Below are 25547 nucleotides of genomic sequence, written 5' to 3' on the forward strand. Positions count from 1 at the left end.
AAACGAATGAGTCTTTTTTAAAAAGCAAGAGAGGGAAAAGTTAGTATTTATACATTTCAGTGATTGATTAGATACAAGGAAAGGACCACTTGAAGATAATTTTTTAAGTTTTCTAGCTCAGTGATAAGGTGAATGGTGAAGTCATTAACTGAAGCTGGGAACAAAGGAAAAGAGATTTGGGAGAGATTGTACCGAGTTTGGTTTAGAACATACTGAAATCGAGGTGTTGATACTACAGACACAGTCCACCAATAGACAGCTAGGTTTTGGTTGTGTTCTTAAAATTCATAGCAGTATTTCCAAAATAAATATCTGATTTTATCACTTTCTACTTAAATCCTTTCAAGCATTCTTGAATGTTCCTATACAAATATCCTAACATCACAGTGTGGCATGGGAGGCCTTCATGTTCCTGCCTCTGTTTACCTCCCTGGTTATCTTGCCATCCTACCACCTCACGATAGGGTTGTAACTGTCCTAAAACATTCAGTTTACAAACTGTGGCATGATCTCTATCTTTAAGGCCTTTTCATATGTTGGCCGTTTTGCTTATAAGCCCCTTCCACACACACACAACCATCCTGCTGCCTTTGGCTGGCTGCCTTCCACTAGTCCTTTAGTCTCAATTCACTTGTGACCTTCTCTCAGAAAACCACCCAGACCCCTTTTTACTTGGAAGGGCGTCTCTCCAGATGTACTCCCATTGTTCTTACCTCTATCGGAGCACTTTTTAGATGATACTCAGCTTGTTTACTGGTCTCTCTCCTAATCTATAATCTCCCTGAGAGTGAGGGTTTTGCCCTGTTCGCCATCGTGCTCCTGGCATCTAACGTGGTGTTTGAAATATACTCTGTTGCAAGAGTGACTTGAGGCCTTTTAATCCTGAAGAAACAGAGCCATTCTCATTTTCATACATTTTCACATCGAGAAGAGAATATTAGTGCAAAATTCGTCTGTCGCCTTAGATTGCAGGACGTGGTACACCCAGTATGTGATTGCAGAAAAGAGGCTGGTTTCTGTGGCTCAGTTCTGACTTTTCAGGATTTCTTTTTTGTGAATGTGATCTCTGCCAAATAGTTGTGTCGGTTTATTGTGGGATGAAATTTGACATTAAAATCATGGGCACATTGATATTAGAAAAGCCATTCAAGCAGAGGAGAAAAAATCCAGTCGTAGGCCAGGTTGTCAGGGATACGAGACTCACCGCAGTCAGAGGAGGATTGACACCTGCACTATAGCCTTTGTGTACTTGATGTAAAGTTAAAGGCAGTATCTTCCCCGTGTGAACCAAATTGTCACAAGTACGGCAGCCCAAAGGTCTCTAATCTAAAATTATTAATTTCATTAAAATTGACAAAGTAAACAAGACATACATTTTAAATAGCCTAATAAAGTCTAAAATCATTAAAATGTCCTAATATATTATAATACATTAATTTATTCAAATGTGCAACTAAAGATAGATACCCCTTGGGGCTGAGACATTGATGCATGATATTCTTTGGTCTGTTCCTAGGAATAAATGATATCATATTGTATTCAAGCCTTAAGTACCAAGCAGCACAGTAAACCCATGGGTTGCTATAGCAGCATGTTCACATCAATTTTCATTTCTCTCTGGTATCTAGCAGTTCTTATTCCTCCTTCTTTTTACTTTTATTTTTTTTCTCTACCCTGCACATCTGTGAAAAACCTAGATGAGGTTTATAATACACATGTAATTGAGACTGAGTTTGGCACATCTTGAAATCATGATGCTATGATCTTTTCAGTCACTGTCATAGATCTTTCCTTTAAAAATAATTTCCTGTATTTTCAATATTTAATATTTTGCTGCTATCTGAGAGGAAATGTATCTGTCCTGTCTAAGAAACAGACCCTATCATTGAACAATAATAACACCTATCATATTTCTAGTGCCTACTGCATTTGATGTGTGTGTGTGTGTTTGAGTGTATATGTGTAGATATTACATTGTATACATTTAAAAACCATTCTTATGTCAACACTTTGATTTGATGTGTGTGTGTGTGTGTGTGTATGTGTTTGAGTGTGTATGTGTAGATATTACATTGTATACATTTAAAAACCATTCTTATGTCAACACTTTGAGATTGGCTTCATTTTTTCCATTTCCCAGATGAAAAAACTAAGCAACACAAAAATGTAAAAACATGATTCATGCAGTTGAGCATACAATAACTACCTATCATACACCTATTAAGTACACAACATTATGCTCCATGCTCAGAATACAATGTATAGCAAAAACTAGGAAACTTGCCCTAATGGAGCTGCATGCTAGTGGGGAATATGGACAGTAATCAAAAGTCATGCAAATATATGAAAATTTTCACCTGAAATGGTGTGCTAAAGAGAAGTTTTTTAGTATGCTGGTGATTTGACCAACTCAGAAAGGACACAGTAACTCCATAGCATCACTAGGACTTGAACTTCAGAGACAATTTTGAACTTACTTAAAATTATTGCATTCTTGCCACTCATCTAGGTTATGTTATGTTTTGTTTTGTTTTGTTTTCTGTCATCCTTGACTGCATTGCACATATACACTATAGAGAGAGATTTACTACACCCCAAATATTTATTGAATTTAGGAGAAGAAAAACAATAATCAATGCTGAAGGTATTTGTTGTGTGGCAGGTAGTTTGAGGAAGGAAGAGTCTTAGACCATTTCACGCCTCTCATCTTGGGAATGTAAAGTAGCCTGAAAGGGTGACTCCACTGGGAGCAAAAGGTAACTGCTATAAGAAACTGATGGGCATAGCTAAGCCTCACACAGGTAGTTAAGAAAACTCTGGTCCAGGGAATCTGCAAATAGCTAGCTGAACTAACCCTAGTTTTTTTTTTTTTTTTTTTTTTTTTTTTTTTTAATTTTCTGTCCCATTAGATTCACCCCATGAGTTGGATCTGGCTTTCCTAGCACAGATACCACATATTACTTGGTGATTTAGCTCCACTTGTTTTATTTCCTGTCGTGACTCAATTTTCTTAAATCACTCATGATTTCTGCCATGTCTTTCCAAACTCAAACACAATATCCTGGTTTCTACTTGATGATTTGAATATCAGTTGCTACTTTGGGACAATACCAAGAGTCAGAAGATCTGGGTTTGAATGTTGGTTCTACCACTTACCAGATGATAGAAGATAAATTAACTTAATCTTTCTAAACTTCTTTTTTCTTTTCATCTGTAAAATGGGACTAGTAAGGCTTACCTCCTAGGACTGCTATGAAGATTAGTTGACATACATTTGAAAATGCTAAAATGTTTTCTGAATGTCAGTTTCCCATACTCTTCACACCAAATTTTTTTTTGTACAACATTGGAATTCTTTCATGTTAGATTACTTCAATAATAAATATGTTGAGAACAGCTAACATTTTCCACATACATAAGGCATTCCTGCTTACATTAAAAAGAGTAGAAATATGGGCATGATTCAGAGCCAAAATATGTGTAAGCTAGAATTCTGTCATTGAGAGAGGCATTGAGATATGTTGTGCAAGGACCAATATGCCATCTCAGTGTCATCGTCACATTTTTGTTTTGTTTTTAAATTTTTTAATTTAATTTTTTTTCATCTTCACATTTTTAAGTGTAGCCACAGTCCTTAGATAGAACTATGTCCTATTTGTCTTTCCCCCCCACCCTTTGGTTCTTAACTCAGTGCCTTCAGCATGGGAGGTATTTAATCATCGTTTGATGGCCAAATAAAACTTCATTTCCATTAAGACTGTATCACCTATGACATTTTTACCATCAACCATAAGTTTTTCTGAAGCTCTTTTTCTTGAGTTGTATCCTTAATTCATACTACCTCTTAGAAGTCAGAAGGCTGCAATCCATTATTGGAAGTAACGTTCTTTTTCTTTGTACATATAATTCTTATGACTCAAGAACTACCTTCTGTCCCCTACTGTCTTCCATGTCTGCTATACTACCACCCAAAGATCAATTTATAAGATCATAATAATCTTGTCCAGTTATATAACATGACACATTACTGTCATATTTCCTTATAACATGACATATTATTATCATATTTCCTTGTAGTCTAGTCTGATAAAAGATCTATCATCATTTGAGAACATCTCCCACTCCTGTTTCAATTTGCTTTAATATTTTAAATGTTGTTGTCTGATACACTTATGTATATTTCCTGTATTCACAATGAAGTATTTCAGTGACTATTTGCACCTGAAATTTGTTTTTCCAGAATATTTATTGTTACTCCTGACCTGGAAAGGCAGATAGTAAATGGTAGTCCCAAAATGTGTCATGAGGCTCAATTTATATATAAAAATGAATGAGGTCTGGTAGGGCTGTTCCATTTAACTTTGCAATCTTAACAATCAGTGCCAATAGCTTCGTGGTCAGTTTTGCTGTTGGATATTTCAGTGGACTCTTCTGTCCATCCTAGTTACTACCCGAGAGAGGCTATGATTATAAATTTCATGAACATTTCATGAGTCCGATATATAAATATCCTTAGTTATTATGCTTTCTATGCGGTACTCCTTTCTGACTGACACTTAAAAATATAAGGGCTTCTTCTAATTCAGAACTAGTTATTTGGTCAGGCTGTGTTATTTATGAGTTGCCTCATCATCTGCTGGCGGGCCAGACAGCCTGCAGTTTACAGATTTATGAAGCATTAATGAAAGGCAGAAGGAAGAAGAGTGAGGGCAGTGGTCCTCAGTATGTGTCTTTGTCCATCCAGGCTGCTATAACAAAATACCACGGATTAGGTGGCTTATAAACAACAGAGAGTTATCTCATACTTCTGGAAGCTAGAAGGCCAAGATCAGGGTGCAGGGATCAGGGTCACAGACATCTTACTGCATCTTTACATGACAGAAGAGGCTATGGGAGGTCTCTGGAACCTCTTATAAGGCACTAATCCCATTCATCATGGTTTCACTTTCATGATTTTTAAACACCTTCCAGAGGTCCCACCCACTAATGCCATCATCTTTGGGGCTTAAGTTTTCAACATATGAATTTGGGGAGGACACAAACATTCTGATCCAAGTGGTATGGAACAAACTACCATAGGTGGTAGAGGATATAGGACAGCAAGCTCCACAGTAACGGAAGGATCTTATAGCCATAGGATCCACTGAAAGGTAAAAATGCAAAAAATAAAAATGCTCAGAAATTTCTAAGCAAGCGCCAAAAGCTGCTGATCTACTTCTGAGAGGAAGGAATACTGTATTTAACCACTAATCCAGTAGAATTGTTTTTCTCTCTTTGGGGGAAAAGACTATGTGAAAATGTCTCTTATTCTGTAATTTGAGTCAATACAAGAACGATTCTCCTAGAACTTGAACAACTTAAGTATTTAGGGAAAGGAGAGAACTCCAAATAAGGCAGTATTCTGGATTTAGTTCTCTGGTTTTATTGCAAGGTGTACTGTGAACTATTACTTGAGTTGTCACTTTAAAATTTCACATCACTGATTTAAGGAAGTCTGGCTTCAAACAAGTCTGGGATAGGTATGAGAAATTCAGTGAGGCAAGGGTCCTTCTGTTAACAGGCATGTTAGAAAGCTATCAAGAATTTTCTTTAACACAAAATAACAGTTTAATTTGTCAAATATGGTAAAAGTTGATAAAAATTATTCTTTTTACAGAAAATATAACTATATCCAACCATTTTGGAATAAAACTGTTTGTTAAAGAAAAATATCAATTAAAGAGCACTTTTTAATTTGTTTTTAGTCGAAGATTAAAATTACATTAAAGACAGACATGATGGACTTATAAGTGTGGTTCAATGGCAATTTTCAGAATTGATTTGAATGGCTGAGAAAACCCCTCACTCCATGTGCTCTCAGGATTCCTGTAGGAAAATCACAGAAGTACACCTCCTGAGATATATACCATCTCAGAAGTCATTCTCCCTCAAGATCAACTTTGGAAAGTCTATTTCAACCATCTACTGGATAAAAATATGTTCTTAGAGGGTATTTGAGGAGTTAGCATTTCTAAAACTCAGAACTCTAGAAGCAAGTACATTTTGGACTTCTCCAGTAATCTCAGAAAGGTAGCTTCCTCTAGAGGGAAGTACATCCCCCCAGGGAAGGTAACCTTTCCTATTTATTGGCCATCATCACCTGCCAGGCTGAGGAGAGCAGCAGGAATTGCTAATGACGTGCCCTCTGGTGAGGATGCACACAGCAGCGCTGGCCAGAGACCAAGAATGGGTCTACACATACAGAGTGTGGACATGCTACATGATTTTGCAACATCTGGGGCTTTGCCCTCTGACACACTGAAGGACAGAGAATTAGAAGCCAACTAGAAAGACAGCCTGAGGGAACATAAGCAAACAATCCCATCAAGTTACTGACTCAGCTCCCTTGAGATTTTCTCCCCAGGGTCTAGCCAAATGAAGACCCTGACTAATTTCTTCTTAGTTCTTTAGCAGCAAAATGAATCTTAGTTTTGGTAAGTGGGGCACAATGAGGATTTAGTAGTCCAGGGAGTTGCTGAGTCCTCTGGAGAATGTGTCCCTAGCATAGACATGGGCAGATAGATTTGGGCCATAATGCCAAAGCTCTCTGGACAATGAAGCTGAGAATTTTTATACATAGCATATAGTAATTGGTTAAAAATAAAGTTATTAATGTGATGCAGGAAAATATGCAATAATCATGATGGTATTTTTGGCATAAATGTTGATAGATTTGCAATATAAGACAGGAGAGTTAAAAACTGCCATATCCTTGATATTTTATGCCCTATTTTCTTGTGTCAGAGTTGCAGATCATTAGGTTTATTGCTCAAGTTAAGGTTTTTCAATGTTTATTTAACTCAGAGTTTTATTAATCTGATTAAAGTTTGAGTTTTGGATAAGTCAAATTCAGCTATTACATGAAATATAAGTAATTCCCAGGGTAATCAAGCATGGCTGCTTATTTTAATCTGCATGTAACTACAGTATATTTTATCTAAATTCAGATGCAAGTCACATAATGTAATGCAAAGGAGTTCAACCTAAACTCTCAGGAGAATGCCATTTATTAGCATCTTCATGATTAAAGAAATATTTAGTACTAAAACTTGAACGTATTAAGGAGGAAAAAATACCATGCCATTTGGGCTATGAACTTACATAGCCCATATTGAGATCAGCACATCTTTTCATCGTAAACTTTGGGATTAGTTAGGGAGATGTTATCATCTGATTGACATCCTCATTATTTCAGAATTCATATTTAGAAAGAGAATTTCTTGAGGGACTTACTGGTCCCTGGGTTGTGGGGATGTCACCCAATACTGTTGGACCTATGAACTTTTTGCCTTTTTTTTTTTTTAAGATTTTATTTGTGTGAGAGAGAGAGAGCAAGAGACAAAGCACAGCAGGGGAGAGGCAGAGGGAGAGGGAGAAGCAGACTCCCCACTGAACAGGGAGTCCAACATGACCTGGGGCTCAATCCCAGGACCCAGAGATCACAACCAGAGCTGAAGGCAGATGCTTAACCAACTGAGCCACCCAGACACCCCAAACTAATTTTTTTTAGTATTAAGTGCTTTGCAGAACTCAAATATAAAATAAAGTATGACCATATGGCCCTGCCTTTTGAGGAATTTAAACTAATTCAATTTATTTGGGTTGAAAAGACCTGTGTGCCCGGAAACTGCTACAGAGAACCACGCAAGAATGTGACTTTGGTTTTAGAAATCCCACAACAATTTTGAGAGAAACATGCAGAGAGAGAAAGGAAAAGAGTCATTTAAGGAGCATTAGAGTAGGAAACATAAGACACAGAGCAGACCTGAGTGAGGAGGGAAGGATCCAGCTGGCAGAGATACAAGGGGCTGATGACCATTGGATGCAGATCAGGAAAAGAGTGAACCAGAGTGGGCTTGGCAAGCCTTGAGAACAGTGATGCTCTGCCAGCCTCTTGGAGAGTGAGACCTCTGCTGGTAAGCCTGGAGAGAGATTTTTGGGTAGTCAGGGTGGAACTGGGGAAAATAGAATCTTATACTGAGGCCCAGAAAGGTTAGAAAACTTTCCCAGCCACATCCCTAATATGTGGCCAAGATGAGAGTCAACTTGAAATGCTCTTCTCAATGCTAGACTGCTGCTTTTTTTCTAGGTTTAAAAGCAAGTCATCTGTCTGGGTCGTACATAGCAGTAGCAAAGTGGTGTTGACCCTAGACTCAGAACCATCTTATCACAGTTGTGGGGTTAACTTTCATGGAAGTCATCTGATATCATCTGAGATGGCTTAGACGTATATATCCTAGCCAACTTTTTTAGAAACCGTCAGTTTGCATTTTTAGTAAAATCATTATATTTCATTTGCTTTACTCTTTCTCGACATTAACAGATGAGATGCCATTGCTGTGATGTGTTTAGTTTTCTAAAATGCAAATCAATGTATGAATAGGACATGTGGAAATCGAAATTCAGTTTGTTGTAGAGCACAAATCCTCCCTTAGGAACAATCTACAGTTGTCAACCAGCTTCTCCTCCCTGATATCTACTAACGTAAGGAAAATATAATTGCACCATGATCACATTATATGCTAACACGAGTGTGGACAAAACTGTCTATGAGTTGCCATGACAACCCCAATAAAGAAAAAACTAAAAATGGTATTCACAATGCATATTTACCTAGAGTTTATTTTTTCTTCTAGGCTTTTCAATGGCCAACAAGGAATCATTATTCAAAACTTTAGCACAAGATCCATTCTCACTGTTACCAATGTGACACAGGAGCACTTCGGCAACTATACTTGTGTGGCTGCCAACAAGCTGGGCACAACCAATGCGAGCCTGCCTCTCAACCGTAAGTAGTACAGTGTTGCCAAAATGCTCCGGGCGGTGGCGGGGGTGGGGGTGGGGGTGGGGCTTGGCTCCTGTCCATCAGCAGAAATAAAACCTGAGAATGGTGTGTGTTCATTTTAGAACTCAGCCTGATGTGACACATCCCTTACACAGAGGAAACTTGGCCCCTAAATGGTACGGGTGTTTGAGAATTGTTGAGTTCCTCTTGAAGTTCACATATGTTTAGAAAAATGTTTTGGAGCTGAGAAAAGGGGGAAATTACAGAAATGATAGGACCCACTGAAAAATGTCTTCTGACTGAAGATGGTTTGGTGGGCTTTTGTTTGTTTTTGTTTTGTTTTGTTTTGTTTTTAAAAATATATTACAGTATCCTTAAGCATAGGTTAATTTCAGTTGAATTTACTTTTGGTTGGTTTTGTTTAGACATTCATCTTGAAATAGTGAAAATTTCACATGCCATATATAAAGTGAAAGAGTAAGTAAACGATCATGGACAGAGTATTTTATCCATACAGGTAATGCTTTTACTGGAAACTGTATTTGAAATACAACTTAAGGTTTTGCTTAAATAAATACTCTATTTCCAATGTATCTTGGTTCCTAGTCCATTTCTAAGGCCTAGAAATGAAAAAGGAAGAACAAACATGAGCATTGCTTGAATGGAGAGAAACCTAATCTGATGTTTTTCTCCTACAATTACTTTTAGTGCTTTTCAAGAGCTGAATAAACAACACATTTTTCAGAACCATAAGATATTCCTAATTTTCAAGTGGAGTATTTCTTAAAACATTCAACGATTAGACAGAATATACTATCTTTTCAGTTCCACAGAATTATCTGAAACATCCTTATCTTTTGTAGTTAATATTTTTATAGTAAGCTGACATATATTTATGTTATCATCCTGTGATAATAAGCTGTCTCTGAAAAATGTGGATATTGTGTAATTCATCACAGACATGATCACTTCCATCTTGCAGAAGTGAGGATGGGATATATAATACTTCCACTACTTAAAAATATACTATAAAAACTATGATTTATGAACTTTGAATTACCACAGTTTAAGTACCTCTTATATTAATTAAAATATATTAGTTGTTAGTAGAAAATAATCATTTGAAAAGGATTTGCTTTGTATACATATTAAAAACAACACATCACTTATTATTCTAGCTTAATATTACTTAATATTTCTTAATACCCACACTCTGAAAAACACTGCTTGCTATGCAATAGCTATAGTATAATAAACTTGCTTAAGTTTCTTCCATGAGGATGATTTTTCGTGTAATTATGAATAATATAAACGATTAAAAATATTACAGAGCAGTGTGAATTCCAATTTAATGTAAATATTGATACTTCTTTGATATACTATTAATATTTTAAATGATTTAAATATTCAAGAACCTGAAAGAATAAATGAATTAAACAGGCAAAGTAAAGAAAAATTTAAGACTTAATAACACATTAACTTTTTGGTATTTGAATTTCTAAATCACATTCTGATTTTTGAAACTGAAACATTAATGAATGTGACGAATTAAGAGCAAATGTCACTTAAGTGTTTGTGGTGCTCTGGCAACTTTAATGCAACCATTTGGAAATAATTCACTGCTGAAAGGGCTTCTAAGCATGGTGTCTTTAGAATGGACTCTGATCATCTCCCTTTCCCAGTTGGTTCCTGGATGTAATAGTGCTATGAACTACTAGCACAATTTGATTGATTTGTCAACAAAGACATAATATGCAAATCTTATCTGTAATTTTGAGCATAGCCCTAGAAGTCTGAAGAAACATCTATACATTCAGAACTCTTGTGTGACCTCATCTGAAGCTCTTACTGCGCTATTTCTATTTTGTACAGTAATTATTTTTATATGCTTTTCATCTCTCTCCACCAAATTATGTTTGTTAAGAATATAGGATCAATACCTGATTTATTATGTTATCTCTCATATCACCAAGCACGGTGCTTGCTATCTAATAGGTAATCAATACATCTTTAGGGAGTAAATGAATTTGTTAAGCATTGAATAAGTTATTAAATGGCTAATGAATAAATGAATGAATGAACTGGGTTTTAGATGTAAAATGTGTATTTGTAATCTCTAGATATGCAAGACAGTAGCAGGAAGATTACAAGTAACACTTCTTGTGAGCTTACGGTAGACCAGATACCATTCTAATCTCTCTATATGAATTTGTTCATTTAATTCTCACGTGATCCAAAGAGGTAAACTCTATAATTTCCTTCTTACAGATGAGGAGACTAAGATGAAGAGAGATTAAAAGTTTGGCCAAAGTCAAATGGTTAATAAATTACAAAGCAAAACCCCAAATCCCTTACTGTCTTTCTCCAGAGCCCAAGGTTTTAACTCTTACATTTCTCTGTCTCTTGCTATGAATGTAAAAGCATCAATGGAGTGTAAGATAAATTGCATCATTTGCAACATACTCTTCCAAAGCTAAACCTGTACATATAACATATTTTTCCTTCTTGTGTTTTTTTTTAATCAACTTCTCTTTAATAATTTAGGGTGCTATTCTTCAACATATAAAGCTTTTTAAAACAAGTGTTTAGATGTAAACAACATACACCAGATACCAAATTCAAGGATATGAAAGATGAATGGGCTCAATGTTTGACTGAAAACTTACCCAAAAATGAGACTCAGGGACATTTAAACACACATTTTTATGGCATTTTTTTAAAAATTTCTTTTATTTTTTTTTCAGTCTTCCAAGATTCATTGTTTATGCACCACACCCAGTGCTCCATGCAATACGTGCCCTCCTTAATACCCACCACCAGGCTCACCCAACTTCCCACCCCCCTTCCCTCCAAAACCCTCAGCTTGTTTCTCAGAGTCCACAGTCTCTCATGGTTCATCTCCCCCTCCAATTTCCCCCAACTCACTTCTCCTCTCCAACTCCCAATGTCCTCTGTGTTATTCCTTATACTCTACAAGTAAGTGAAACCATATGATAGTTGATTCTCTCTGCTTAACTTATTTCATTCAGCATAATCTCCTCCAGTCCTGTCCATGTTGATACAAAAGTTGGGTATTCATTATGGAGGCATAATACTCCATTGTATATATGGACCATATCTTCTTTATCCATTCATCCGTTGAAGGGCATCTTTGCTCTTTCCACAGTTTGGTGACTGTGGCCATTGCTGCCATGAACATTGGGGTACAGATGGCCTTTTCACTACATCTATATCTTTGGGGTAAATACCCAGTAGTACAATCGCAGGGTCATAGGGTAGCTCTCTTTTTAATTTTTTGAGGAATCTCCACACTGTTTTCCAAAGTGGCTGCACCAACTTGCATTCCCAACAACAGTATAAGAGGGTTCCCCTTTCTCCACATCCTCTCCAACACTTGTTGTTTACTGTCTTGTTAATTTTGGCCATTCTAATTGGTATAAGGTGGTATCTCAATGTAGTTTTGATTTGAATCTCCCTAATAGCTAATGATGATGAACATTTTTTCATGTGTCTATTGGCCATTTGTATGTCTTCTTTGGAGAAGTGTCTGTTCATGCCTTCTGCCCATTTTTTGACGTGATTATCTGTTTTGTGTGTGTTGAGTCTGAGTTCTTTATAGATCTTGAATGTCAGCCCTGTATCTGTAGTGTCATTTGCAAATATCTTCTCCCATTCCATGGGTTGCCTCTTTGTTTTGACTGTTTACTTTGCTGTGCAGAAGCTTTTGATCCTGTGGAAGTCCCAAAACTTCATTTTCACTTTTGTTTCCTTTGCCTTTGGAGACTTTTCTCTTTGGATGGTATAGTTATCCAACACAGGCATTGTGAATCTACAAACTATATTATGGGGAAAGACAGTTTTCTTGAAGTCCACATGATGCTAGCTGGAAATTACACTGTGTCACTTGAGAAGAGCTTTTGCTTCACAAGGTCTATGAATGGGAGAGTCTTCAACTTCTAAATTGATCCAAGATGAAGCCAGTTGTAAGCTGACCTAGTATTGGACTATGACCAGCTGTTAAAAATCTATTGCTGAAGATCAGCCCTTCCTATAGTTAAGGGACTGTGTAAAGCTAGCTTGCCCATTTTCTTATCCAAGAGAAAAGAAGGAGACTCCAAAAATTCTGTCACTTGTGTACATGGTGATATTTGGAACATGCCATGAATAAGAAAATTTCTATGTTTTCATGGTTTGTATCCCTGATAGTTCATACACTCAAAGATAGGGTTATCAGAAATGTGAGTTGCCTAGTATAGTGTTTATACATAGCAAACACTCAAACTGATTGAGAATAGATTTCCAACAAAGCTTTAGCCACTAGGAATCAGCTCCCTAGCCATAACTACTTAGGATTAATCTTGGACTGATGCAGTCTACTCCTGGTTTGTAACAACCTACATTTCCTAGATCACCAAGAAGACAGAAGGCAAGAAGCAATAATTTAGAGCTTTGCTATAACTAAGACCATCCAAATAAATAAATAAATAAATAGGCAACATTCTTTGGTGTGTGTGTGTGTGTGTATGTGTGTGTTTCACATAAAATGAGTTAAGCAGGCCTGGGTTTGAATCCCGTTTTTACTACATATCAGTTATGTGTGACTTTGAGTAAGCAAATGCTGCAAAGCCTTAGTTAATTCATTGATAAGATGAGGGCACTACCAGCTCCCATCTATAGTATAAAAATTAAATGGGATGATGCATGTAAAGCATTTATCATCAGCCTGGAACAAAGTAAACAATAAATGTTAGCCATTGTAATTATATTATATCCCCCAAGAGCACTCAGTTCACAAAGCAATATATAGATGGCTGACTTTATTTGTTGACCCAGTGCCCAACACTTTACTAAGGATTTAGATGGTAAACTGTCCCTGGCAAGCCAGGGAGAAGGCATGCAAATCTGAAATAATGTCCCAACTCTAGCTTGTAACTTAACCTCATCCTTAGTGCAGGGACCAGTCTTTGTGGCACTGATTCTAGATTAAATATGATGTTTGCTGCATAGAAGTTCAGACATCTAGGAGATGCAAAGAGTAAAGGCAAAACTAAAACAATTGTTCTATTTTCAGACTTAAATAATTTATTCAATAGCAACAACCTTCATTCATTTTATATATATATGTATATATATATGCACATATATGTGTATATGTATGTATATAATGCTTACAGTGTACAAAGCACTGTGCTCAATGTTGAAAAGAAAAGAATTAAGGATCTGGAAACCGATCCTTAGAGAGTTCCCTCAGATGAATGAGAGGAAAGGAATAAGAAAGACAACTGTAATGCAGTTCAGGAATGGTAGCATACCAGGGCAGAGAAGAGGCTCTGAATCTGGTCTTGAGGGCCATGAAAAGACTGTCATCCAGGTTAGGTAATATCACTATGAGAATTATAACTAAGATACAACTCAGAATTTCATTTTAGCCACCATTGTATCATTTTCAAAGACAAACATTTGCAGAGTTCATTCAAGAACAATCATGACTACAGTGTGCAGCGGCACAAATGAGTTAATGATCAACTCAGTCTTAGTGACTGAGGGAGAACTGTAGAGATGTCCCTTGAACAAAGGATATGCTAGGATTGAGTCTGGGTGTAAAATGGTTACAGGGCTGGGAGTGGGAATATTCTAATATGAAGCAGCTGTTCTAAAGACATGGCAGTGTGAAACAATCTGATACATTTGAAGACATGGTAATATCTTTATAGGGTAAGAGTAAAAAGTGGGAGAAGAGAGTATTGAGAGATGACTGGACATCATCTCCCAGTGGAATTAGAAATATGTAGAATTTGGACAGAAAGGGCTGCAAATGAGCTCGGACTTTATCCTTCTGGTTTTGGAGAGCCACTGAAGGATTTTCAATAAAGGAAGGATATGAGCAGATTTCCTTTCTGAAAGACATTCTTAGGTAATGTGAGGGCTAAACCCAAGTATTACATTTACAAGAAGATAATTCCACAAAAAGAGGGGCAGAGGTGAGAGAGTGGAGAGAAATTAGGAGAATTAATGACTAAATGTGGAGAGAATAAGAAGGGAACTGTACGAGTCCAGGTAATTCCTAACATTTAGTTGGGTAAGATTAATCAAGATAGAACATGAGAAGAGGATTAGCATTTTCAGATTTGGGGAGTAGGGAGAGATTGAAAGAAGAAAATGACTTTAATTTTAGAGGTTGAAAGAAGAAAAGTGCCTCAACTAGAGGCAATGCTTAGTAGGTAGCTGGATGTAAAGTCCAGAATGGAGATACAATTTGGAAGTTATCAGAATGGAGGTGGTCATTTCAGTCATGTATAGCAAAAAGCTGAGGAAGGACCAAAATCCAAGTAAAATCAGCATTGAGGAATGAGCAGAAGAGTTGAACCATCCTGTAGAAGCTCATGAATTCAGTGTGGAGAGATGCCAGAGGAAGATCAGTGTCATGGGTAGCCACAGGAGGATACTCCTTCAAGAAGAGGGATGGTCAGCAGTGTCCTGTGCTATAGCAGATCAGAAAAGTCTGAAAATCAACCACTGAAAGGAAGAACACAGGCTGATGATCTGGCTTGGCACTTTAGCGGCTGGTCTGAATTGGGCTTACTTTATGATTAATAGGTCTGGTGGCCATGTGTATCTCAACCCCTCCCTGACTGGCAATGGCAAAGAAGCAGTACATCAGTTTTTGGTGAATCATCCTTCCCATGCTTCTTGTTCTTCTGCAAGCCTCCTTCATTATCAGTTTGTGAGCCTCTTTTCTCACATTTTTCTTCAGTCCCAGAGAAACAAGAAAGGACTAATTTAAAATGAGGTTACCTTAAACCCCTTTGCCTTCTATAGCCTGTAGGCTTTAGACTATAAAAGTAAGAGGACTCTAATTCTAAGCAGAGATGTTAGTAACTTCATCAATAGAATTACTTTAGGTAAGGAATATATAATTTCTCAAGTTAGGGGAAAGCAAAATTTATGTTAGGAAAACTATGGGAAACCTAGTATACATTGAATCCCTCCCCTTATAGGTTATCTGTCCAGAAATTTCTGAAATATAACCTGCATTGAAAACATGTGTGTGTGTGTGTGTGTAAAAGATAGAGAGAGAAAAATATCTGCAGATCAGTAGAGACCAGCCTCAGGGAAGAAGTGCTTTAACAAAATTAATAATAGATGACAGCATGCCAACTATTCATAGCAAAATTCCTTATTAAGTACAAATATTGGGGATTCAGAATTATTTGGGATTTTATATTATTTTTCAGTTGTGTTTTTCGTTTCCTGAACATGAGCAACTGAAAGAGATGATTCCTTTAAGTCTTCCCCTTAAGAAATGTGAACCGAATGATCTCATCCTGCCATCTACGGGTCCAATTAATCAAATTTGCATCATTATTTGATCGTAATTCAGTAACCAATAGAAGTCATTTCTATAGGTAAAATATGTTGTATATGCTTTGTTTCTCACCTTCTTAAAAAAAAAAAGATGTTCATATAAGACACAAAGAATCACAATCTAAAGGGAAATAAGGAGAGAGAATTAGTTAAGAAGGAAAAAATCTTAGCCATATAAACAAAGTGCTTAAAAATCACATAGCTTTGGTTTAATACACCTTTCTCTTGAGACCTAATGTATGAAAATATTTGGGACAAGTCAAGTTTTAATATTAATAGAGTCTTTGCATACAGACTTACATAGATAACAATAATACTGCTCCAGTGTATGGGTGCCAAATTCCTCTTTCGTGTGTTTCCAGAAGCGGGGTGTCAAATCTCTTGCTAGAATATAGGTCCTAATGATGTGATAAGGACTTCTTTTCTTGGGGGTATGTGTGTCTGTGTTTGTGTGTGTGTGTGTACGTGCACGCACATGCATTTATTCAAATAATAAAGCATTTGCCTCCGAAATATTACACATACAATATTCAAAGGACTCACCAAAACTTTGTCTTTTCCCTGCCTTAGCAACCCTGTGGAGACAATAATGAAGTTCCAATTTCAAATGTTTTATACAATCAATGCTATTTAAGTTTCTGGAAAATCTCCTTTCATGTTAGAGGATATTTCTTCCCAGTCTGTTTAATTTGATGGACACCTTCTTTTTGAGATTAAAAAAAAAAAAAAAAGTCAATAGCTGGTATCCCAAAGGAAAATGGAAGGGGCTATTGAAGAAAGTAAGAATGTGGCTGGCATAACAGTTTTTCCTTGTTTAGATCCTACTGAGGCAGGCAAACGTTATTTTTTGACTGATTTGTTGAATATGGAGCCAGCTGTGCCCTTGCAAGTAATATTTCAGCTCTCTGCTTGCTTCAAATGTCCCCACATGCCAGTAAGCAACTGTATGGGCTCTCTGTTACTTTTGTGTATTATAATGAACCCTGATTCCATGTGAAAGGTGGTACCACAAATTTGAATGATTCATATTTTAGATTGAAATTGATCTCCCCTCCTGGAGCTTAAAAGAGATAGGAATTTCATTTTGGTTGAAAGAGGCAGTAATAAATTTAGACTCGGTGATTATTGAAGACAGTGTGCTACGTGAGCCAACTAGCTTTATCCTCACAGCTTTAAGATGTTAATGGAAAGCCTTCCCTGGATGTTCTGGAAATAAATATTTGACAAAAATTAGGTTTGCAGTTGTAGCTGGACTTTGATATCAAAGCTACATCAACACACTGAATGGCACTCGGCTAAACTGAAATACACACATACATAATCGTCACACACATAATGGAGGTATACAAATTTGCAAGGAAGCAAGACGATCTTTTCCTCCCTGACCTTATTCCTAGAAGCTTTGTGTGTTCTCAAGAAGCTAGACACAAAATAGGCATTCGGTGCCTTCCATGAGAGATGATACCCAACAGGTTGGAACCGGTGGAGCTCCAGTTCACCAAGTCCCCACTAGTAAGAGCCAAATACAGACGCTAACGGTGCCTTAGTTAGCCATGTCAAATGGTAGAACTTTAAACCTAGAGTAGTCTCAGCTTTACCTAGTTGGTTTTTCACCAACTTTTTAAAGCAGTGGATTCCTTTCTTTCCCCAAATAAAACCTGATGGAAACCCTTGGTGTAGAACAAAGGTAAAACTGGAGTTCATTTGGTTGATTTGGAGGTAAATGTGGAAAATCCTGTCTTTTTCCTCCATATCACACTGGAATGTGGAAAATCCTGTCTTTTTCCTCCATATCACACCGCACAGTGACAGTGAGGCCCATCAAAAAGCCACAGAGTTGCACGAGATTTGGTTTGAAAACTTTCGGTCTAGACCAGTTCTTTCACTTTATAGGTGAGGGAGCTCAAAGTTGTCAGAGCAGACAACCCTTGTTCCAATGCTCTTTCTGCTACACACGCCAACTACCAAATGCTTTGAAAGCAAATGGATCTGGGTTGAAGCCATAGTCCCCTATTTGGGATGTCGCACGTTATTCTCGCAATCCCAATCTTTAAACTTCAGTTGTCCCATCTATAAAATAGGGGAAATAACTTAGTTTTATCTGGTTCTGGTGAAGATCAAATGATACAGGGTATGTAAAATAGCTAATATGGTGCCTCGTTAAACGTCAATTTCCTTTTCTTTCTTTCCTGGTATGGATGATCCGAACATTGAAGGGTAACCAGTGAAGCTTAGTCTCTGTAACCCCAGTAACAGTGTAACTTTATCTCACTGGGTATTTGAGGACAGCGCAGGTTCTTTAATTCATTTACTCATGTACTTATGTATATCGCTATGATACTGTCTCTTTTATTAGAATTATTAATTAAATCAGCCATGCACATAAACATTCACTTGTAATGATGAAAAAAAAAAGGTGGTCAGGTTGATAGAGAGGGTTGTACAAGATTAATTACTCTACTGATGTGTTTCTCTCAGGTTAAGAGGCAATTTGACAGCTGCATCCTCAAGCTACTGCAGCTATGCATATATCCCCATGGTTGACAAAGGGTCAGTAAATGCCAAAGGGAGAACGCAGCTTTGGCATTTGCTCTTGTCATTGATCAGCATTGAAATGTAGCAGGTTTGGGGAATTAGGTACCAAAAAGATACTGAGAAATCAAAAGGAGTTTCAAAATTAACCATAAAATTTTATTAGGGATCCTAGCCTAAGAGACAGGCAATTTAGGTTCTTGTCTTTACTCGGAGAAGTCCTTAAGTAAGCCACTTCACTCTCTGGCCTCAGTTTCCTCATCTATAAAATGAAGAGATAAAATAAATACTCAAATTCTCTTTCAGCTATCATGCTTTAAGATTCTAAAAAAAAAAATCTATATACATTTAAAAGAAATGGTATTTATGTATTGGTTGTTATTAAAAACAGTTACACTTACTCCTTCACAAAGTAGAAAGGCTGCCAATATTTTCCCCTTCCGTACATTTTTGTCATTGAACCCGAAATTATTTTTTATTGACAGGGAAAAAAAGTATTTTAATGTATTTGCTCTGTGGTGAGTTTCCATAAAGTTTAGCTCAATAGCACTGCTGGCCTAATCATTTTGTCATCTCTACAAAGAATTTTACTCTCCGGGGAAATTTCCTTTATGTTCACAGTTTCAATTCTGTCGGCCAATAACCTATGAAAAGGCACTAGAATAGATCTTCTTGCTTGCTATTTCACAAAACTCTAACCCTTATAACAAACTAGGCCAAAATGTGACCCTGTATATATGGGAGCGGTGGCTATTAAGATTTTGTAAAAATGAAAACATGCCAACATTTCCAGCTTGAAGAAAAGATATTACCAGTCTCTACCTTCAGTAATGCCTTTCCCCATCTTTTCCCTGACAAAGCATATTGGAGGTCCTGTGAGCTATTCCCCTCCCAGTGATTTCTAAGTAAGTCTCTTAGAGAATACTTAGCCAGCATGCATTGTTTTCCCCGTAGCAGTGACTGGATTTGAAGCATGATCCAATAGTGTGAGCACATGACAAGGTAGCAGTCCGAGCCACTCCCCCCACTTCCACTTTGCTGCCGTGATTTCTTTTTCTGAAAAGTGTAAGTGTGACCTCTCATATAAGATTCAGAGATATAAGTGAAGAAAATGATTATTATGAAGTCCTGAGGGCCATTATTATTAAACTTCCCATTTCTCCTCAGGCAACACGAAACATAATTAATAGAGCACATCACCAAAAGAAAAAGTAAAGTGAAATTGGATTTTTTTTTTTCTGTTTTGATGTTCCAAATAAAGGAAAAAAGAGGAAGAATTAATTGTGAAAGCAATGATATTTCAATGGGCCACCCTTTATCTAAAGCACTGTAAATTCAGCCATAAAACTGCTGGGGAAGAAATCGAAATGGCATGTCCTCATTGAATGTGTCTATTCAGCATAGACTGGATTTCCTTCCTTATAAATATAATCCAATTGTGATTTCTCTCCAGAGACACAAATTAGATATCTGCCCAGGATGTACTTAAGTCAGATTTGAATAAGTCAAGCAAGACTTGCCTGCATGGAAATGGTATTTCACCTAGGGCATGGCCAGTAAGTTCGATTTTTTCCAAGTTTATCCTTTTTTTTTTTTTTTTTTTTTTACCAGCTTTCTCTTTCAGTGATTTTAAAGTAAAGAAATAACTTGAGTAACCCAGCTCTAAAATGTGGTATTAGATAGTGGCATGCTCTTCAGTTTCCTTTCTTTGATTTTTTTTAAATCAATCCAATTAGGGCATACGTGGAACAACCTAATTAGTGAGGCAGATCATAATTCTTGTCAAAAAGAAAAAAAAAAAACCCATTAGAGTCACCACTCAGTCCACTTCAAAGGAGTCACAAGTTTTCTAAAATACTTCCTAAGACAGGATTTAGCAACATGTTTTTCTAAAACTGACAGGATTATAGTCCACGTTTTAAGAATTCGTGGTCGTACCTGTAGGAAAATTCATATATTCTCAAAAAATAACAATTTCTTTGGAGCACTGTAGTTTATGTTATAATAATACGCTTACCCAAATGCAGATAATTTCTATAATCAAACTATCTAACTAGGCAGACACACTTTTAGGAAGACTCACATAAGCTTTGAATGCACAACTCTGCAGTCTTGACTCTGCTGGAAAAAGATAAATGGAAAGTGTTTATTTCTCTCAAGCTGGCATATGGCTGTTGGAGTCCATATTTGACATCCTTGCTTACACCCATTTTGCTTCATACTCCAGAATCACCTGTATATCTTGAACATCCCTCCTGCCGGCAGCACCTGAAAGAATGGGTCTCATAGGCCAAAATATTCTTAGACTGCCACACATCATCATCCTCATAATCTTCTATTTACTTTTTTCCTTTGTTAGCATATTCCCTGATCCTTTCCTCCCATTCTCCTTCCCTTCTCCTTCTCCTCCTCCTTCTATATATATATATATTTTAAGATTTTATTTATTTATTTGACAGGCAGAGATTACAAGTAGGCAGAGAGGCAGGCAGAGAGAGAGGAGGAAGCAGGCTCCCCGTTGAGCGGAGAGTGGGATGCAGGGTTCGATCCCAGGACTCTGGGATCATGACCTGAGCCGAAGGCAGAGGCTTTAACCCACAGAGCCACCCAGGCGCCCCCTTCCTTCTATATTTTTAAAAGATAAAAGACATTGTTACATATTAGTTATAGATTCACATGCTTTCTGGATCATGCTCTCCTTTTTCTCTTTCTCTTTCTCTCATTTTTCCTCAACTCCGGGACGTAATCATCACCAAAACAGATAAATAGGTGCTTCTCCAGCCAGGATTAGAGATTCGGGACAGAACTGAGCAGCCCTGAGAATAGGCAGCTCAAAAATTGCTTTTGAAAGCTTCATCACCGAAAATGTAATCAAACTTAGCTTACCCAAAATTGATTTAAGTTGCAGCCTAAGGGCCAACCTCTGACCAGGGCAGTGTTCGCACTGGCATCGATTCTGCCCGCAATTGAATTACTCAGCAATTCTGTGCACTCTGAGTTCTAGCCCCGGAGTGCAAATGGCCAATTTGGGAAGCAACCTGGTTGTGCCTGAAATTTGCAGGAAGATTTTCTCATACATTCCTGGGAAAAAGCAGGCTTACTTTTTAAAAATAGTCTCAGTCATGGATTTGGCTGCCCAAAGCATCTTTTGTTTTTGTTTTTTTTAATGTTGATTTTGATGTTAGAAAACTGCTTCTCCCAGAGAATTTCTTCTGACTGGAAGGATGAGTTGAAATCCTAAGATATGTGTACTAAAATTTAGAGAAAATGAAAATTAATGATGAAAAAATAAGTCAGTATAATATTCTACTATTAGATAAAGGGAAAGGCAATATACACATTGTATTTTATAGTTCTAGATGCAGCAGTTAAAAAAAAAAAAAGCAAGACATTGGGGAAGGTACGTGCTATGGTGAGTGCTGTGAAGTGTGTAAACTTGACGATTCACATACCTGTACCCCTGGGGCTAATAATACATTATATGTCAATAAAAAAATAAAAAATTATATTAAAAATAATAAAAAAATAAAAAAGCAAAACATGTTTACTGTGACGTAGGAGAAGAACCTTCTACAGGTATCTGTAGAATTGTATTCTATGACACCATATCTACCCTTCCTTTCCAAAGTATTTTATAAGATTAGCATAAAAAATTATAAGTACTCTTCTAAGATATAGCAGGCTTTTGTTATGCATTTTTATTTTTCATATTTACCCCCTTGTACTGTAAATTAATTGTATATCATCTATCCTCCTCACAAAGCTCCTTTTATTTTCACATAAACCTTCTTATCTTTATGTATTTATTTTACATATTTATAATTATAACATAGATGGAATTTTATACCTTACAAAAACTTCCTCATATTTCTATTCAGTCTTACTTAATAAAAATTTTATGGCTTTGCTGTTATATATTCAGTGATGCATTGGTAGAAATGTAACTGAAACAAAGAATATGTATGACAAAATTTACAAATAATAATAAAATGTGCTATGCACTTTATAGTAAATTCCGTACAGCCAATTTCCTCTGAAAGAATCCTTTCATTGATTTTTGCCAAAATCATGTATCTATAGCCAACTATGGCAGCAGTTCAGTCATGATTTGACAAGTGGAGTTGTATCCCAACTATGAGTATTATTCTGATATGAATGCCTATTGCTATTTTTATTTATGATAATGAGTAAGACGAAAGTAACCTCTTTGCTGAAACAAATAACATTTTTATTTTTTTTAAAGATTTTATTTATTTATTTGACACAGAGAAAGAGAGATCACAAGTAGGCAGAGAGGCAGGCAGAGAGATGGGGGGAAACAGGCTCCCTGCTGAGCAGAGACTCCGACGTGGGGCTCCATCCCAGGACCCCAAGATCATGACCTGAGCTGACAGCAGAGGCTTAACCCGCTGAGCCACTCAGGTGCCCCACAAATAATGTTTTTAGATCCTGAAAGACAATTCTATTTTTTGTTCTACTTATGTAAGGCCTACATACAATATACTTTTAGGTTTAATTTCCATTGATGTTTTTCATTGTCATTTTCTTAAGTGTAACCATCAACAACAATAACCAAAAAAACAACCCTTAATTTGGAGCGTTTGTCCATTTCCATGGTGCAAATATCCTCATTATACAGATTTCAAGCTACCAAGTGATGTCTCTGAATGCAGAGTTGGCAAAATATGTACAGTATCACACTGTGATATAATATTTGCACAATACAGATATAATGTAAAAAGCCTGAAGACCATAGATAACAGTAAAAATATCATAAAATTAGTTTGAAATAATGAGTTTTGGGTAGTTATGGCATGTTTCTAATATAATTTATTTAATTGTAAGCTTATATAACTTAATTTTAAACAAAAGCAATGTTTAGCAAACTGCTCACATTCCTTCAGGTTTAACAGTTGGCTCTCATGACCTGATACAAGCCAGTTTCAACATGCCTCTGTTTACCTGAGGGAATATAAAGGAAAACTTGGCTTCCCCAAATACAAACTGCAAGATTCTAGGCAAACTACATAACCTCTCTTATCTTCAGTTTACTCATGTTAAATGGAGTTAATCATATTTGTTCATAAGGAGGGGGAACAATCTTATATATTAAACAAGACATATGTTTATATACACTTGGCGCATGGTAGGGATTCATCCATTTGTTGTCTTTCTTTTACCTCTTACATAACTCCAGTCCCCCCATTATGCCCCTAATTTCCTTTTTTAAAAAAATTATGTTTAGTTAGCCACTGTATGGTACATCGTTAGTTTTTGATGTAGTGTTCAATGATTCATTAGTTGCATATAACACCAGTGCTCATCACAATATGTGCCCTCCTTAATACCCATCGCCCTGTTACCCCATCTCCCCACCATCTTTCCCTCTGAAACCCTCAGTTTGTTTCCCGGGGTCCATAGTCTCTCATGGTTTGTCTCCCTCTCTGACTCCTCCCCCTTCAGATTTCCTTCCCTTCCCCTATGGTCCTCTGTGCTATTGCTTATGTTCCACATTGGAGTGAAACTATAAGATACTTGTCTTTCTCTGCTTGACTTACTTCACTCAGCATAATCCCCTCCAGTTCCACTCATGTCCATGCAGATGGTGGGTATTCATCATTTCTGATGGCGGAATGATATTCCATTATATATATGGGCCACATCTTCTTTATCCATTCATCTGTTGAAGGGCATCTTGGCTCCTTCCACAGTTTGGCTATTGTGGACATTGCTGCTATGAACACTGGGGTATAGATGGCCCTTCTTTTCACTACATCTGTATTTTTGAGGTAAATGCCTAGTAGTGCAATTGCTAGGTTGTAGGGTAGCTCTGTTTTTAATATCTGGGGGAAACTCCATACTATTTTCCAGAGTAGTTGTACCAGCTTGCCAACATTTTAAGAGGGTTCCTGTTTCTCCACATCCTTGCCAACATTTGTTGTTTCCTGATTTGTTAAATTTTGTCTAACTTTACTGTGAGATAGGGATAATTTGATAGAGTGTCTCCAAATCAGTATAAGACCCCCAAACAAAAAGTTGTGACTTTTTTCTTTCTCTGTGATAAGCTCATGCATCCCCAAGTGCCCACATCTCCATTTCTTGTTTACATTTGCTGCAGCACAAAATTTTCTCTCTTGCAACTGACTGTATCACTATGCCTCATTCCTGCTTTACACTAGTTCTTAAGCAACATTTTAAACCAAAGTTGTAAAGCCTCAGGGTATGCTTATCATGTAATGTTTTAATCCTATGAAACCAAAGAGAAAAATACATTACCTGGTCATAAAAAATTTTCAATGTGTCATATTAACATCACAACAGATTCCAGATTCAGTACTGTCTCTCCTAGAACCTGGCCAGAGTCAGGGGAAGAGGAATACTTATTTCAAGATGCTTTGAAGTAGGTGGAATCTGTTTCCTCTTACCCCCCCAAAAATATCTTAAAGTGTTTTGTTTCCTTATTCTTCTACCCGCTTAAAGCAAGAAAATTATAATTTGTAGGCTGCGTACTGTGGGTCGTGAAATTAACCAGTAATGTTATAATTTTAAAACTTCAGTATCTGTTCACATATTCAATTTATTGACTATCTAAATGCCTAGTCCCATGCTATGTTGGGAATACAAAGGTGAGCTGGTAAGACTTGATTCTTAACCTCTTAAAGACTGCTATTTTTGATGGGAAGCCTGGAGACAGAAGCAGGTACCACAAAATATGGTAAGTTCTTAGAGATGAGAGACAGAATGACAAATATGAATGAATGAAAGAAATTTCATATGGCTGGAGCACAGAAAACAATGAAGGGAAAAGCGAACAGACACAAGGAAG

General features: G+C 36.9%; 1 protein-coding gene across 1 annotated transcript in view; it reads left to right on the forward strand.

Moving 5' to 3' along the window:
- NEGR1 (neuronal growth regulator 1) overlaps positions 1-25547 on the forward strand; it is a gene marked incomplete at both ends in the record, with an annotated part of 843959 nt that overhangs the window by 662990 nt on the left and 155422 nt on the right. The window contains one exon of the mRNA XM_080802180.1: positions 8676-8827. Within this exon, the coding sequence (XP_080658306.1) occupies positions 8676-8827 (152 nt within the window). The remainder of the gene's footprint in view (positions 1-8675; positions 8828-25547) is intronic.

This window comes from Martes martes (genome assembly GCF_963455335.1).
Source record: "Martes martes genome assembly, chromosome: 4".
In the NCBI taxonomy this organism is placed as follows: Eukaryota; Metazoa; Chordata; class Mammalia; order Carnivora; family Mustelidae; genus Martes; species Martes martes.